A 17,703-nucleotide genomic window follows, 5' to 3' on the forward strand; every position below is an offset into this window, starting at 1 on the left:
TTTAGTGATTATTCAGAGCTGGCATGGCAGAGAATTCCTTGAGCCCAGGGGTTCAATGCTAGCCAGAACAACATAGGAAAACCCCATTACATTTATCACACACACGCACTGGGGATGTGTGGCTCAATGTGGTGTGCTCGTCTCTGTCATGTACAAGGCCACAGAGCTGGCATGGCAGAGAATTCCTTGAGCCCAGGGGTTCAACACTAGCCAGGACACTATAACAAAACCCCATTACATTTAACACACAGGGAGGGTGTGGCTCAGTGGTGGTGCACTTGCCTCTGGCATATACAAGACCCTCTAATTCACAGCACTGTGGAAACAGAAAAGGGTAAAAGCTACAACAGAGAGGAAACACACATAGCTCTTTTCTCCATTCCATTCAGAGACAACCTTCGGGTTGTAGTGCGTTCTCACTTGTTAGACAGTGTGCTCTGCCGGTAGCACAGGGTGTGGTCTGTGCCGCTCACTTAAATGTAATTCAGACTTCGTTCCCTGTATCAGTTGAGTGAAAAATCACCTGAGTCTTAGTCCCGCCGCCACTACTCCCTCCTCCAACTGGCAGCAGGTGCTAGATTTCTTTGTTGCTCAACTGCAGAGTCCAGTTGCTGGTTTAGAACTGGGGGGGTGTCTTCTTGTTTCATATGGCTGAGAGCCGATTTCCCTTCCTCTAGTGATTAGAATGGAGCTGAAATGAAAGGTCTCTTTTATGCTTTAGGTATTTTTTGAGGCAGGGTCTCACTCAGTAACCCAGGCTAGCTTCAGACTTGCTTTGAAATCCTACTGTTTTAGCCTCCCAAGTGCTGAGATTACCGATATAAACCATTTTGCCTAGTTAAAATGAAGTCTTAGAAGGATTGTGCCTGGTGTTGTCACTTATTTAAACTTGGACAAGTTAATCAGCTTTCTTAAATCTGGATTTCTTTACTTACAAAATTGGGCTTCACGTGGTTGATATGAGAAACAGGATAATGCACACGCATGCGCGCGCACACACACCTTTACAGTATTTGGCACATACATAGTGTTTAAAATACGGTAGTGTCATATTTTTGTAAAAGCAGCATTGATGATTACTAATGAACAATTGTCAAATGCTGTTGGTGACCTGGCTTTTTATATTTTATTAGCAAGTGATCACCCGTCCATCGAGCTTTAACATACTATACTCATAAATCAATTTCCAGGTTTTTCATCCATATGTTAATGGCCATCAAAATTAATGGATATTTTTCTTTCTTTCTTTGGAAATGGCCATATATGCCACAGGAGATTAGATTGTCCATGCCCCTTTTCCTTTTCTTAATGGAAGGAGTCAGCTCCAGTCTTTCTTAGGTTAAAATATGATTACGTATATTTTACTTGCTATTCTCCTTTGGACATCTTGGAGCAGTGATTAAAACGTATTTCATTTTGGAGTTTGGGAGCCATAATTGCAGCTTCTCTGGTCTCATCTTCCCTTTCCCTTGCTGGTTAGTACCAGCTGAGCTGGTTTGCTTTCCCCCCTCTTTGATATTGTTCTCCTCCTCCTTCCTCCAGGGTACCTCTCTTCCTTTCCCCTCCCTTTTCCATTTACTCTTACGCTCTCCCCTCCTCCTCCCTCTCCTTGGTTTCTAGCTCCTTTTTGCGTTCTGTTTGTGTTACTGAGGGCAGTGCTCCAATTACCTCATATTTAGAGAGAGGAAACAGCAGCCAATCCGGTTTCTGTCTGCTTTTAGGTCAAGTGATTTCTGAACTGCAGTGAGATGCTTTGAAATTTGTCTTGTTGCAGCTCTGAGCCTGTAAGATGGCTGTCTGAATCGAGCGGCTGGAAGAGACAGAGAGAGGCGAGAGGCGGGGAGGGAGGAGAAAGGATAGGAGGGATTGCCGGCATAGTGCTTTTTTTTATTTTTTATTTTTTTAATGTGCATCGAATCCGATGAAGCCGACATTGGAATTTCTCTGGGATCCAAGGACTGATTTAACTGCATTTTTTTCTGAGATTGGGAGAGGAAAGAAATGGGAAATTCACTGGGCTGTGTTAAGGAGCCGAAAGAGTCCATAGCTGTTCCTGAGAAGGCTCCCATATCTCCCAAGAAGAGGGTTCGGTTCAAAAGGAAGTGGAGAGGGAAGAAAACCCCTATTCTAGAAGCACCTCACAAAGAGAAGCCTTTGGAAGTCACTGGAGTCATTGAAGAGACTAAAACCCTAACCAAGTTCACAGCGAGTCTCCCAAAGGAGCACGGAGTGGGAGGGGCAGAGCACCCCCCATCAGACATTTTGTTGCTTGGAGACTCAGCTCCCAACTCAGGGGTGGGCGATCAAGGGATGATTGTGCAGGTAAAGGAGAGATTCCAGGCAGAGATCCAAACTGCTCACCTTCTGTTGGAGGCTGAGTCATCGGTTGTTGGAGGGGTCTGGAGTTCCCTGGAAAAGGGTATGACAGTCATTGCTCACCTGCTTGATAACCCGGCGGAAAGGAACTGTGAGAAGTCTGTGAGCCAACTGGTGGAATTTCCGAGGACAGCATCCTGCAGCAGCAGGGCTGTGCTGCTGCCTTTGCAAGGAGAGACTGCAGTGGAACAGGGAAGCACGCTGCTTGGATTTCAGAGCGGCACTTTGCCTGGGACAGACTACCCCTCTGACACAGGAGATCAAGACCAACTTTCAGAGGGATGGAGTGTAGGGGGAAGAACCAAGAATGTTCTGAGTGCCCCTCCCACAGGTTCTTGGATTGCTAAGTATTCTATTGCTTCATCAATACAGTCAGTGGACCCTATTCACATAGAAGATACCCACGTGGGTGAAGTGTCCCTCCGGGGTCCTATATTGCCTGCTTCTCAGAGTGATTTATCTGTCGGTGGCATCACCGTGAGCATTTTGCCTTCTTCCTCTGGCTATGGCAGTGATGGGCTGCCCCTCCATGGGATCCGGCCTGAAGATACAGAACCTGAAAAGACCTCCACACCCTTCTCAGAAGAGGATGGTACCTTGTCTTTGGAGGCAAGCCATACTGATCGTGGGGTCTGGAGGAGGTGGGTGGTATATTTGGGGGTCTTTTGAATTCCTGCCTCTCAGGCATATTAAAGTAGAGTGGGGTAAACAGTCAGGGTCTTGGTGCATTTTAAACTTCGCACTGCATGGGGGATTGCTAGGGTTTGGCAAGCAGAATCTATTTGAGGTCTGTCCCTTGATGCTTAAAACCAAGTCTTGTTAGCTCTGGGGAATCCCAGGTTTTATATTTCCATGTAGTAGAATTGTTGAAGCTATCTGGTAGGATTATCTTTCAAGGTGCAGTGCTAGATATTCCGCATACTTAGACAGGGGTGTTGTTTTGTTTATCCCCTTTAAGAAGTTGTGATGTAGCATAAAGGGAAGCCTAGCTTAGTTCCTAAGATTGATATGGGGGCGTAAGGGATCTTGAAGGCTTGGGAGCAAGGCAGTTGTCTTCAGGGTGCTTGCTTGTCTCTCTGGAGAGTGGTATTCTTAGGAGAGCTAATGTAGTTTCTTCCCTGTGAGGTTATGTCTAATGATCACACTCGTGTGTTTGTATAGGAGAAGAGGGATGAGATTGGGGCAGCTTGAAATTTCAAAACTACAAAGTTCACTTTGTGATTGAACTTGTTTAGGGCTTTAATATGTCTTGTTTGGCAATGGTAATATTTCTAGGGCTCAAAAATCACATGAGAATTCAGAAAACTGGAAACCAAGGTACAGTCACAGAGCAATTCTGGGTAGCATACAGTATAGCATGTAGATCATCCATGGTTGAACATTTATTGGTGTATTGGCCTCTGCGGCATATGAAACACAAGCTCTAGAGATGCAGACATTTTTGTGTTGTGGCTAAGCTGTTGACTATGGACTGACATGTAACCTAAGAAATAACTTCGTAGGTTAAATGTGAAGTTCCTTCAGAATGAAAATCTTTAAAGCCACGGGGCATGAAACCTGCATCTTCTCTGTGTGGTAATGTGTCTTCAGGGACCTTGTCCCTTATTTGCCAACTATCCACAGGCCTACAGGGCAGCAACAGCTAGGAAGAGAGGGGGCAGCATGTTCTGACTACGTGGGTATTTGTGAATGTGGGGTGGGACTTCTGGGCAAGCATCTGTCTCGAGGACAAGCTCCCGCGGTAGAGTGGGCGCCTGAGGCCAGCACGATCGGAGGAGCAGCTGTGGCTGGTCACACACCTTTTGGCTCTGTACTGTTGCTTTATTGTGTTTTGTTTCTAATGTGTTAGAGTAATAATACATCTCAGAGAATAATGTGAGTTACAGGGTAGCATCTGTCTGCATAAACTTGTTCTGCCTCATGCTGTTTGGCTCAGGTGTGCTCATGGAGCTTTGGTGACACACAACCTTATACCATGAGTTTGTTGCTTTTCAGAAATGGAACTGCATGCCCATTCTTGCCAAGTGCATATTGTGGCCAGTGTACAGTTGGAACTTCTGTTATCAGGAACTAGTGAGAATAGAAGCAGGCGGGTAGAGGGCAGCCGACAAGCATGGCTTTCAGAGCACTGAGAAGACTGGGTTTGAAGCTGGAGGGAGAGCAGCTGTGCTCTGAGGTCAGACAAGGCCTTGTGTCCCTTCCCTCCTTCCAGGACTCTCTTCCTGTCTGCCGTTCAGTGTCTAGAACATTGGGCTCATTTAAACAAGGAAAACGGTTGGAAAATCCCTTCATCTTCCCATCTTAGCTCCTGCCCCCAGTGTCTTGCCCATACAGTTAGTGGATCCCAGTGCACAAGGAAGTGAGCTTCATATGTCCTTCCACACCCCTCAGCACCCATACAGTTTTGAGGGGGGTAGCTATATAAGATCCGGGGCAGCAATGGGGATGAGGTCAGCTGGTATACTGTTTTCTGGGCCTTTTTCAATCCTTTTCCCATTTCTCCTCTTTAATCATAGGGGAGTTGTTTTACTCACCTTGGTTTTATATTGCAAGAAAAAAAGCAAAACTCAACTAGACATGATATTACTGGGAAAATGTAGACAATAGTTTTGATTAGCATTTTTAAGCTTTTCTTTTTAAATATGTACTTAATTAAATACTGGGCGGGGTGGCTTGCACAAACTCAGCCCTTGGGAGATAAAGGCAGGAGGAGTAGCAGTATTTCATGGCTCTCAGCCACGTGGTGAATTCTAACCCAGCCAGGGGCCTGCTATGTGAGACTACCATCTCAAAAAACAGATCAAGCAAAAAGTTAATTAAAAACACATAGAATTATTACTTTGGACCTACAATAGTGATATTATCTTAAGAAACATTTGAAGACAATTACTGAAGTATTTATGGAGAAAATAATATATATCTTTTAATAGTAATAATTAAAGTCAATTGGACAGTGTGGATGAAACAAAGTAGCTATGAGCTAATAACGGTGAAACTAGGTGCTGGATGTATAGCAGCTTTTACTGTTACCTTTTATTATGTATTTGAAATTTTACATTTTCTAGTGATATTTTATTTGTGATCTAACAAATAAAACTTGCCTGAAAATCAGAGTGCTGAGTGAGCCACTTGTTAGCCATAGAGGCCAAGCAGTAGTGGTGCACGCCTTTAATCCGAGCACTTGGGAGACACATATCTTTAATCCCAGCACTAGGGAGTCGAGACAGGAAGGAATATGGCTGGGCGTAAAGAGGAATATAAGGAATATCATGCAGTCAGGTTTCATTGATATAGTATGCTGTCTGAAGCTGTCAGTCTGAGCTGCAGTCAGTCTGAGGTTGCAGTCTATGCAGTCAGGCCGAGGAGACAGTCTAAGGACAGGATACCCCTTTCCAGTGGTTGGCTGCTCTGCTTCTCTGTTCCTTCAGCTTTCACCACCTCATAGCTGACTCCGAGTTTTTATTATTAAGACCAATTAGAATTTATGCTACAACATTTCATATGGTAGATTGAGGAAAATGAAGCATAACACTAGTGATAAAATTATTATATTATGTATATACTAAAAGAGGGCTACAGTTTGGAATGTTTGACATGTCCAGCTGAAGTGGTTACAAGTGTGGAATGGATTAGCTGGTTTTGAATTCCAGCCCTGCAGTTTACAGTATACCTTGTGAATCTGTGTATTATGGGTCATCATAGCATGCACTTGGTAGGGCTGTTAATAGGAGTTAAATGAGTTGAAAGCGAAGTTCAGTGCATATTAGCAATTAATATCATTTAAAAAGTTTTACAAATAGCATGAAAGGAAAATTCCCTTGTATAAAAATGAGAACCTCTCAGGAACAAGCAGTTCACGCGCACATACACACAGCACACCGTCCCTACAGATGCCTCATACACATAAGAAGACTCACTGCTGAGTCACATGATGTCATTTTACACTATTCATGTCAGAAAAACCTTAAAAATGCCTATTGCAGGAGGATTTAGCCTCTGGGGAAAAATATAAATTTGTACCATAATTTAGAATAAAAATGCACACACCCTATATGACCTTAGCCTTTCATTCTTGTTACCTTCTCTTACAAAGTTCTGAATTGGAACTCTGTAGACCTTCCACTGACCTCTCCCAAGATACACAGCGGCTAGGAAGTTCCCCTGCCTGGATGTTTATAATAAGCTCTGCGCTGACCCTCCCTTACTTGTTCTTAAATGAAAGTTTTCAGGGTGTGACGGCTTCTTTCTAACCGTTTGAGGTCAGCTGGGAATTTCCGTGTACCATAATCAAGCACCCGTGTACTCAGAGCATCTGGTCCTTTCGTTTCCTGAGGCTGATACAGAGTTTCAAGTCTAGCTCCTCAGCCAAGCGTTCCAGTGCTCCATAATCTAATTTCTGCCCAACATTCTTTCCTTTCTTTTCCCGTTTCAACTTTCCCGTCTTAACACATCAACCCCTTTTTACCCCACCTCTAGGGTATGTGTCAGGTCTCACTAGGTAGCCTAGATTGGCCTCAAAAGATAATTTTATCTCAGTGTTTAGTTTGGAATTCTCTTTTCCTTTCCGTTTTTCAGTTCTGTACCATCCTTTAAGGATGAGTCTCAGTCACGCGCATTTAAGGAATCTTATTGATCTTTGCAAAGCACAGTAAATTTCCATCCTCCTGAGACTCTCTTTGGGGTGCTATTATTATTGCTGCTTATTAGGCATAAATAATAGATAACTTTTAGATAACTGTTAGATATGACAAAGCTGAGATGAACTTTTCAGCTCTAGGTAGCTGCTGTAAACAAAACTTATTACTGTTTTTGAGTTTTTATACAGTTTTGTTATGGCCTCCCAATGAAGTTATAGCCAGCTCATTACCAAAAAACAAAACAGACAAGATTAACTGAATAAATCTATGTCAGCATGTACTAGTTCAATCTGTACTAATTTGGGTAGAGATCAAGTGACATAATCCATTTAAAGAAAAGAAGAGACAAACGAGCCAAGGAGATCTAGTTATTCTCCTTGGGAATATAGCCTTCTAACTTGAAGTGTTGGGTGTAACTATATATAAACCTTAGTACTGAAAATGTTTTTCAAAGGACAGAGAGATGCTTCAGTGCATGAAAAAGGTACTTGCGGTCCAGCTGAGTTCCACCTTTGGAACCTGCATGATGAAAACAGAGAACCAGCTCCTCCAAGCTGTACTATACTGATCCCCACATGCATGCATGAAGCAAACACACATGCTCTCCAACAGACACACACACAGAGACACAAGCACACACCAAACAAACAAGTAAATAGAGAAATAAAGAAATTGAAATGTTTTTAAGAGGTTGGATGGATGACTTGGTGAGTAAAGGTCTTCCTGCGCAAGACTGCAAGCCAGGGCTTGGATCCCCAGTACCCATGAAAAGTCCGGAGAGTGGCTATTACAGCTGAATTGCTGAGTTCTAAATTCAATGAGAGACCCTATTTAAAAACAAAACAAAACAAAACCAAAAAAAAAAAAAACCAAGGTGAGCAGTGGTAGAGGAAGAAGATACCCAAAGTTGATTTCTAACCTTTGCCTGTGTGTACATGCATGCATGAATGCACACACACACGCCTAAATGAATTTTGTAGATAACTCAGTAAGTGCTTGTCTTGCTAACAGAAGGATCCTCAGAACTCATATATAAAAATCCAGGCATGATAACTTGTAATCACAGTGCTGGAGAAGTGAAAACAGCCAGCCAGTGAGTTTCAGGACTGTAATGGATCCTGTTATGTCCCCTCTTCTCCCTGACAGGCCTTCTCTATGTAGCCCTGGCTGGCCTGGAACTCTCTGTAGACCAGGCGATCCTGGAACTCAAGCTCTGCCTCTCAAATTCTGGGATTAAAGTGCGCCACCTCAGTCCAGCTGATCCAGCCTTTAAATACAAAACAAACAAAAAGGTGTTTGAAAACTGAGGAACAACAGCTGAGTTGTCTTCTGGCCTGCACATGCACCTCGTGTGTGTGTGTGTGTGTGTGTGTGTGTGTGTGTGTGTGTGTGTGTGTGTGTGTTTGTGTGTATAGATCAGAGGACAACTTGGAGGAGTCATTTCTGGCCATATACTCTATGGGTCCTGAGAGAATTTAACTCAGGTTGTCAGGCTTGGTGACAAGTGCCCTTTGCCCACTGAGCCATTTTGCCAGCCCCACATTAATGCTTTTTAAGTTATTTATATTAGTTATAAAGCACCCATAGCCTAGTGGTCATCAATCCAGTATGAAACAGCTAGATTCTTGTGGTTTGGAATCAAATTTCTGGAAACCCAGACTCAGAAAAACATGGCTGGCTGTATTACAAAAATATTAAAAGAGAGATGTAGGTGATATTTCTAGAAAATTGGTCAAGTAGTTTTTCTTATTAAAAAAAGATACTGGTAGCAAAGATAGCATTTGAATAGTATTTTTGATATAATTATAAAAATTCTAAATCAATTATACAGTATAACTTTAATATTGTTTTTCATTTTTTCTGTGGAGGGGTCATGGACATAAGTAGAAAATGTGTGTGTGTGCGCACATGTGCATGCAGGTGTGCACATGAGTCTAGAATTCAGAGGTTTATAACATGGAGCATCTTCCTCAGTTTCATTCTAACTTGGCTTTTGGTTTCTTACTGAACCTGCAGCTTACCTATTGTCTAGTCTAGCTGGCCGGTGAGGTCTAAGGGTCTGCCTATCACACTTCCACACCTGACTTTTCTGTAAATGCTGGGGATGTTTGTATGTTGTTACACTTTACAATGGAGCCCTCTCCCCAGCCCACCACTTATATTAATTAAATCTATGTCTCGGTGTGGGTAGCATTGTTTCTCTCTCTTTTATTTCCACTCATCCGTCGTTTGGGAAAGCAATTGGGGAAGCTTTAATTTATTGAGGTATAGCATATCTTAACGAAATTCTTAGAGGACTGACATGTCTCATTTTGTGTTTTCTCTTTTTTCACTTGGTTGGCATCTGCTTACTGAAACAGCTCAGGCATTGTCTCTGAGCTCTTCATTAACATTGCTGGTTGGGGTTACTTGTTTACCACTGTCTCAACTTACTTTTTCTGTAAATTATTTTCCTGACTGAGTTGCTTAAACCCAAATCTGAAATTATGCTTTTATTTTGAGCTTTGAAAACATAATGTTTTCTTGAACTGATAACAGAGTGAATAGACAACATGTGACTTGTTTTCCTCTCCATACTAATTGGCATAGGGTTAGGGTGTTGGCAAATGCTTATGGAGTTATTAGCAAATATTACATTTGTGGGAATGCTTTGGAGAAGTAGTTAACTTAACCTTGGGTAGTGTGTTCGAGCAGATCCGTGTAGTCTCTGGCATGATATTGAGGCTCTCTTCTTTACCCTCGGCCAGGGGAGGAAACCGATGAAAGCCGGGTCTCTGTATCCCTAGTGCAGACCCTAGTGACGGTACACATACCACATGAGAGTATCACAAGAAAAGGTGGATAAAAACCAAACTTAACTACTGAGATGCTTGCAATGATAATCACATTTTTCACAACCCAGTTTACAGTCTAGAAAAGGTTACAGTCCAAGCCTGGTACTGTTTTCTTCCCCTAAGGAACCAAACATTGTCTCATCAAACCTGTGTTGAAAATCTGAAGCAAAGGTCTTCACTGAAATAGTTTCAATGCAGGGACTGGAGAAATTGCCTTAGTAGTTAAGAGCACTGGCTGCCCTTTAAGGGACCCAAGTTCAGTTCCGGGGGCTCCAATGTCTTCTTAAGGCACTGCATGAGTATGGTGTATAATACATGCTGGCAAAACTTATGTACATATAACAAATAATGCAATGTGCATATAGGCATTGTGGCTGAAACTGTGATTGGCAGGTAGGGGATGCCATTAGAGAGACGGTTGTGCTTATTTTGGTTAAATAATTAGAATTTAGGTTTTGGTAAAGAATCCTAATGCTCAGAATTTGTTTTGTTAATTCTTTCCCTGTTTCATTTCACCAAATCTATTTTCTGATCCTTCTTAATATGTACATGAAGCAGCTGCAATGAAAGTGATGGGTATATGTCAGTGTCTAGTGACAATTATCCATTACAGTAGGAATGGAGAAATATTGAAGGGAATGGAAATAGAGCTGACTTTAGAGAGAGACTGTTTATACTGAGCCCGTAGGGTGCTGGCTGTTGGGTTGAGTGTACTATTACTGAGTCCTCACTTTGCAGCTTCGTGGCTTTCTCTATCAAACTTGGAATTGATTGAATTTTATAGCATAGTTTCACATGGTTTCTATTTATAAGTGATTGATGGATCTGAATTAATTTACAAAATGAATTTTAACTGTAAAATTGTTGAGTATCTGCAGCAATCATTTAGCTTTATTGTATGTATGTATGTATGTATGTATGTATGTATGTATGTGAAACAATAATTTGAAAGTTGTCAGGTAAATACGGAGTCAGCAGAGAGGTGGTGAGTGATAAAAAGATTTGTAGAATCATCTTATTATTAGGCATTATCAAAGTGCACTAGCCTGAATTTCCTTTGTATGAATATACCTGTCAAGGGCAAAACTCTGTACCCATGAGTTTGCTGCTTATTCTGCCATTTCATTTCACTTTGACACATAAGTGGCTTTCTGGGCCTATCTATACTATTCTTGCAGTCTGCCTTCAAACATTTTGGCAGTATTTAGAAGTCTGCAGGGTTTGGTTGTTTTTTGTCTTGTTTTGTTTTGTGTGTGTGTGTGTTTGTGTGTGTGTGTTTTTTTAAATAAAGTATTGAACTTTCTGGCCCCAATTTTCCTGATTTTAAAATAATAGAAGTTCCCACATGAACTGGGAGGAATGCCTTTGTTCGTGGGTTCCTATAAAATATATATATATATATATCTTTAAAAAAACCTGAGTAGCTGCGTGTGGTGATGCATACCTTTAATCCCAGCACTTTCAAGGGTAGAGGCAGGTGGATCTGCGAGTTTGATGCCCAACTGGTCTACACAGCAAGTGTCAGGGCAGCTAGGGCTACATAGAGAGAGCCTGTATAAAAACAAAACCAAAAAACCTGAGTAAGCATGTATAGATTCTTTTATGTGTCTGTCATTAAAAATCAATTATGATGCAAAATATCAAAAAATAAAATAAAATTAAATAATAGAAGTACCGTTACACAAAACAGGGTTATATCCCAGTTTGATTTATGTATTTAATTTGAAATTGTATTATCACTGTAATTTTAAAATGTATTTAATACATTAACTTTCTGAGCCTCATAACTTAACCTGGACCACTTTAGATTACACAGAAGTTTTTGGTTTTTCGAGACAAGGTTTCTCTGTGGCTTTGGAGCCTGTCCTGGAACTAGCTCTGTAGACCAGGCTGGTCTCGAACTCACAGAGATCCACCTGCCTCTGCCTCCCGAGTGCTGGGATTAAAGGCGTGCGCCACCATCGCCTGGCCACAGAACATTTTTTTGCCCATAGTTGGGTAAAATTATCTAACACAATGCAAAGCCTCTTATAATAATAAAATATTTCATAACTGGTATAACTTATTGAACATGATTTTGCTGAACATATAAAACAGTACTTGACAGTAAGTACACTCTTTTTAGTTTTTTGACACAGGATTTCTCTGTAGCTTTGGAGCCAGTCCTGAAACTCTGTAGACCAGGTTGTCCTCGAGCTCACAGAGATCCGCCTGCCTCTACCTCCCAGTGGGATTAAAAGTGTGTGTTACCACTGGCTGGCCAACAGTAAGTACAGTCTTAAACTATTATAAAATTTTAAAAATCCAAAATAAGTTGAGAACCTAGTGGATGGATGCTCTGTTATAATCTCATTTATTTTGAGTTAAATATGTAAAATTTAGTATAAGACACTTGGAGGTATCTTATTGTCTGCTATATGTATATTGTCCTCACATACACATGCAGGCAAACCAACAATGCCTATAAAATAAAAATAAATACATTATTTAAAAAAGGATTTGATTCAAAACTGACATCCTGCATAAAAGCGCTGTTTGTATTCTCCATAGTATACTTTCAGATGATAATATCCAATTCTGAATATTCTCTCCATTTTTGATTGTTAGCATGATAGACCAACCAGCCTTTACTGATTTGATAGGTTTTGGGTGTTTTGTTTTTGTTGCTTTGTTTTTCTTGTTTGTTTGGTTGATGGGTTTGGTTTTTTGGGACAAGGTTTCCCTTTGAAGTCTTGGCTGTTTTGGAACTCATTCTGTAGACCAGGCTGGCTTCAAACTCAGAGATCCAATTGCCTCTACCTCCCAAGTGCTGGGATTAAAGACATGTGCCCCCAGCACCAGGCCGGTTTGGTAAGTTTTAATTTGTGTTTCTCTGACCACCAGAGAGGTTAAATTTCTGTTGGAGTTGTCATTAACAGTGTTGCTAGCTAGTCTTGGGTCTCTCTTCCTTTATTAGTCATAATATAGAGAAAAGAGAAAGACAACAGACTTTATTGTATTTGAAGGAGTTATTCCATGTCCTATGTGTTTGCAGATATCTGATATCTACATTAGTGGGGAATCAGGGGATATGTCAGCCAAGGAGAAACTACTCTTGTGGACTCAGAAAGTAACAGCTGGTTACACAGGAATCAAATGCACCAACTTTTCTTCCTGCTGGAGCGATGGGAAAATGTTCAATGCACTGATTCACAGATACAGGTACGTACAGTGGAATCTCACTGCTCTTAGAAGGAATTCTTCCCATCTCATTTGTAATGAGCTGCCACACCATCTTCCCCTTCCAACAAGGATTAGACTCTAAGTCATTGCTCTGTTTTGAAAAGCAGTCTTTATTGAGCCCTGCTGTTCTAGGCACTGGCCAAAGCAGTGAACTACTCAGTGTTCCTGCTTTCAGGGAGCTGACTGTCCGCTGGGGAGAATAGGCAGTAAACAGAGAACTGGGTGCTGTCATATAGTGGCAGGCACCGTGGAAGAACATAATTATAGGCTTGTGGTAATTTGAACAGAGATGGCCAGAGATAGATGAGGGTCTCAAAAGTGAGCCATGCAGGCTCTGGGGTCAGAGCATCCCAAGTAGGTGAAAGAACAAGTATACAGGGCCTCAAGAGGGACCAGACCAAAGTAAGGAGAGGCAGGTAACTTGGTATGACATGAGGAAGGAAGATAGGAATTTTAACCACACACACAAAAAAATAATAATAATTTGAGGTCTGGGTGGTCATACACATGTATCAATTTTCACTGTGTACTAGTTTATGAATTTGGGTAAGCTTGGAATTGGGTAGCATTAGGTGCCTGGTGTGCAATTAAAAGTAGGTTCAGGATTGGTATCTTCCTGTCTCCTACTTTCGCTCTAGTTCACTCAGTGTTTTCTAACCAGCTCCAAGATTCTCTTCAAGGTTTAGATTGGCCACACAGCAAATGCAAAGGACTTTTTTCTTTGGATATCTGAGGGCAAATGATCAAATTCTCTCACTATATGCTTTTCTAAATCAGTCTCTTTATTGTTCTGCTTCTATTCTAATTCTCCTGTACTACTTCTAATTCCTCCCAACTTATTCTCCTACCTTCTTCTCTTCTAGACTAAACACTTGTCTCTTTACAGGAACGTTAAAGTGATTTTAAAAAAATTACAAGAGTTAGTCTCATTGGTAGAAAGCACATCCCTAGGGTAAGCAATATGGAGCTGAGCCTCTTCCATAGCAACCCAAATTTCCAAGGTTACTGGAGTAAGATCATGACCAGATTGGGGAGGGGGCACAGTGCCCGGTGACAAACTTTGAAACATAGTTCTGTTGTTAGCAGACTGGCAAGCAAAGACTTGGCATGCTTTTCTTAGGGTGCTTTGTGTAGCAACCTAGGTTTGACATCTACGACTCTGACTTTGTGCATAACTATAAAATTTTAAACTTATGATCTATTTACAGAAAGCCTTTAGTCTAGTTTGAACTTGCTCTGAGGTAAAAGTGAGCTAATTGTGTGCGGTTAGTCTAAGCCAAAAGGAACAAAGTAGGCTTTTAAGTGTCTACAGTCTTCATGGGACAAATAGATCTAGTTATGAAGCATGTCCCAGTATATATTCTATGTATAAAGATTATACAGATAAATGAAGAGTCAACTTCCTGATCACCCACAGATATATGTGCCCCCCCATAAGATTGAGATGTAATCATGAGATTACATATACACATCACATGAGATTACATACTACAATGCAGGTATTGGGGAGACACCAAGATGTTTTAGCAAAAGCGAGCAAAAAAGAGCTGATGGTTCTTCAGGTATTGCCTAGACAAGATTAACCCCCAGCAGAGTCAGCCCTCTGCTTGGTTGACACTTGATTTATCGACTGCCATATACTGTATATTCTCATGGCCTCTGACAGTTTTCAGTCCTGAGAACTGTTAGGTCCTCCCTGTGTGAGCTCATGTGCTGGATAGACAGTGGTTTTTCACGTGCCATGGTGAACCTTTACAGACCCGATCTGGTAGATATGGAGAGAGTGCAAATCCAGAGTAACCGGGAGAACCTGGAACAGGCTTTTGAAGTAGCTGAGAGACTCGGGGTCACCCGATTGCTGGATGCAGAAGGTGAGAGTTACTGAAATTTAAGTACATTTAACATGTTTTCATAATCCCTTCTCCTGGTAAGTTCCTCATTCTGACCAAGACATTCTATCTTTCTCTCAGATGTGGATGTACCATCTCCAGACGAAAAGTCTGTAATCACTTACGTGTCTTCAATTTATGATGCCTTCCCCAAAGTCCCTGAGGGTGGAGAAGGGATCAGTGCTACGGTAAAAGAATATTTTCCTAAAATACCTTCATTGAAGTAGAGTGCCTTCATTAGATAGTGCTACTTAAATTCTTTTGCATTTACAAAGACCCACCTGAGTCTACATTATCTCTATCATAATGGACACTGTCCTTAAGAACGAGCCTTGGGATTGCTAATTTTATGCCATCTAACGTAGGCCATTTGATGTTAAATGCCAGCAAAGAATGCTATTTCCATCCCCAGCCTTAATTCAAGATGACATGGTGTTTTCTTGGCTACTGATACATGTTTGAATAGGCAACATGGCTGAGCTCTAGGCTAGCCTTGAACTCATGGTCCTGCTGCCTCAACCCCCAAGTGGAGCAATTACAATGTGAAGAATCACCATGTCTGACAAATATTGTTGATCTTAATTTTAGTAGCTTGGTTTATAGTCTTTCTACGTGTCAAGATATTGAATGGCATCTTTGGGTTCCTCGGGGATCTTTAAAACTGAAACTTTGAGTATTAAGTTGGACATCTATCTAGGCAATTAGAAGAGGGTCTGAGCCACCGTGTCCTTGTTGCTGCTGCTAAGTGCAAATCTGGTCTCCAGTGTCTGCCTTCTGCCCATAGGACGTGGATGCCAGGTGGCAAGAATACCAAAGCCGAGTGGACTCCCTCCTTCCCTGGATCAGACAGCATACGCTCTTGATGTCAGATAAATCTTTCCCCCAGAACCCTGTTGAACTAAAGGTAAAAGCATAGACTTTAGTTGCTTTTTATGAATTCTCTCTGGGAGTAAGCTTCAGAGATTTATGCTGCTGGGATGGGGGAGGTGGTGTGAAAAATTGGTCCCTGTTGCTTTGGTCTATTAATTCATTCATCAAATATTAATATTTGTAGGCACTTTATAACCAATATATACACTTCAAAGAAACAGAAATTCTTGCCAAGGAGAGAGAGAAAGGAAGAATCAAAGAGTTATATAAATTACTAGAGGTAAGGAAGCGTATTTCTTGTTAGGACGTGGGGTTTGCCAGTTTGCACTGTCGTTGTTTCCTAATAGATTCCACATGCTCCCCTTTTATCACGACCGAGGGTAATGATACCCTCAGCCAGTCTTGGAACTCTGTGGTAAAGGAACAGTATCAACAAACTGTCATTAGGAAAGGAGTCATTGAAAAACAGTATCTCTATTCAGAAATCCTTTTTTCCTTGCTTTTTAGAGTGAAACTGAATCTTTAGAGGGAAACTATAGAGTTGGGTGGATTTAACCTTGCCAGAATCAAGTTCATTTAGAAGACAGATTTCTAGAAATGATAGCAGGGATGGGATGGTTTAGAGCAAGTGGTCTCTGCATGTTAGAGTTTAGATACAAATGTTTTGGCTCTTAAGTTGTTAGATGCTTTATTCTTTTCCTATATTAGATAGTGTGAAAAACTACTGCTTGTCTGGAACAACAACAACAAAAAAAAAAAAAAGCAAGAAGCAAAATACAAAAACAGATAAAAATAGTCCAGAGGGTAGGGCTGTGGTTGGGCACTGAAAAATATCTCTTTCAGGTATGGATTGAATTTGGCAGAATTAAACTGCCTCAAGGCTACCACCCTAATCATGTAGAAGAAGAATGGGGGAAACTCATCATTGAAATGCTAGAGCGAGAGAAATCCCTACGGCCCGCTGTGGAGAGGTGGGTCCAGGTGGCAGGCAGAATGGCATTCCTTAGGGCTGCTTTGAGTCTGTACTTCATTATGGTTTTTATCTTTTTAGGCTGGAATTGCTGCTTCAGATTGCAAACAAAATACAGAATGGTGCTTTGAACTGTGAAGAAAAACTGACACTAGCGAAGAATACACTGCAGGCTGTGAGTGTTTGCTCCGTCCTCCATCTTGTGTCACATACTTTCCACTCTGTACCCAGCTGCTCCAACAGTCAAAGTTAACAGCTGAGGAATCCTTTTCCTCCGTTCCCTCCCTCCTAGTGGGTGAGAACAGCGACATTTTCTCACCCAGACTCTCTTCTGTCACAGGATGCTGCACACCTGGAATCAGGACAGCCAGTCCAGTGTGAGTCAGATGTCATCATGTACATTCAAGAGTGCGAAGGTCTCATCAGGCAGCTGCAGGTGGATCTCCAGATCCTCCGGGATGAGAAGTACTACCAGCTGGAAGAACTGGCCTTTAGGTGAGGAGGAAGGGGCTCATAGGGAGGGCTGAGGTAAGAACCAGGTACTGAATCTTTAACTTGAATATCAGAACTCTGTTTCTGGGGCTGCTGCATGCACACCCTCTAAGCAAGACATTGCCTGGGCTGAGTTTCCCTTTTGGCACACCCATCCTGTTAAGTGCCTATAGTATATTTCTCGGTCACTGTGCCATCTTACCGCATTTCTGTTTCAGAGTGACCTGCAGAGGTGTGCTTGCACACTTGACTTTGAATAACTGGGGTCTAGTGAACTCATTTTATAGATGGGGAAACTGAGATCTGCAGAGAGGATAAGCAGTGTTTAAAGTCACATGGCAGTCCAGCATTTATTCTCCTCTGACCTTCAGGAGTCATATAAATATTACATTACTTCCTTCCAATTAACACTT

The 17,703-nt window shown here is 41.6% G+C and overlaps 2 protein-coding genes across 11 annotated transcripts in view; both read left to right on the forward strand.

The window, feature by feature from the left end:
• Macf1 (microtubule actin crosslinking factor 1) overlaps positions 1–17,703 on the forward strand; it is a 329,723-nt gene that overhangs the window by 157,427 nt on the left and 154,593 nt on the right. For all 10 annotated transcript variants that reach the window (XM_050161305.1, XM_050161307.1, XM_050161311.1 and 7 more), the window contains 8 exons: positions 12,882–13,048; positions 14,828–14,940; positions 15,040–15,146; positions 15,743–15,862; positions 16,013–16,108; positions 16,672–16,799; positions 16,880–16,973; positions 17,139–17,293. In XM_050161305.1, the coding sequence (XP_050017262.1) occupies positions 12,882–13,048; positions 14,828–14,940; positions 15,040–15,146; positions 15,743–15,862; positions 16,013–16,108; positions 16,672–16,799; positions 16,880–16,973; positions 17,139–17,293 (980 nt within the window). The remainder of the gene's footprint in view (positions 1–12,881; positions 13,049–14,827; positions 14,941–15,039; positions 15,147–15,742; positions 15,863–16,012; positions 16,109–16,671; positions 16,800–16,879; positions 16,974–17,138; positions 17,294–17,703) is intronic.
• LOC126513135 (uncharacterized) lies at positions 1,731–3,183 on the forward strand. The gene has a single exon (XM_050161316.1). It carries the CDS (start codon positions 2,002–2,004, stop codon positions 3,043–3,045), a length of 1,044 nt encoding a protein of 347 aa, XP_050017273.1. The 5' UTR covers positions 1,731–2,001; the 3' UTR covers positions 3,046–3,183.

Source organism: Alexandromys fortis, unplaced genomic scaffold, assembly GCF_014885135.2.
Source record: "Alexandromys fortis isolate MF-2015 unplaced genomic scaffold, M_Fortis_MF-2015_v1.1 scaffold_122, whole genome shotgun sequence".
In the NCBI taxonomy this organism is placed as follows: Eukaryota; Metazoa; Chordata; class Mammalia; order Rodentia; family Cricetidae; genus Alexandromys; species Alexandromys fortis.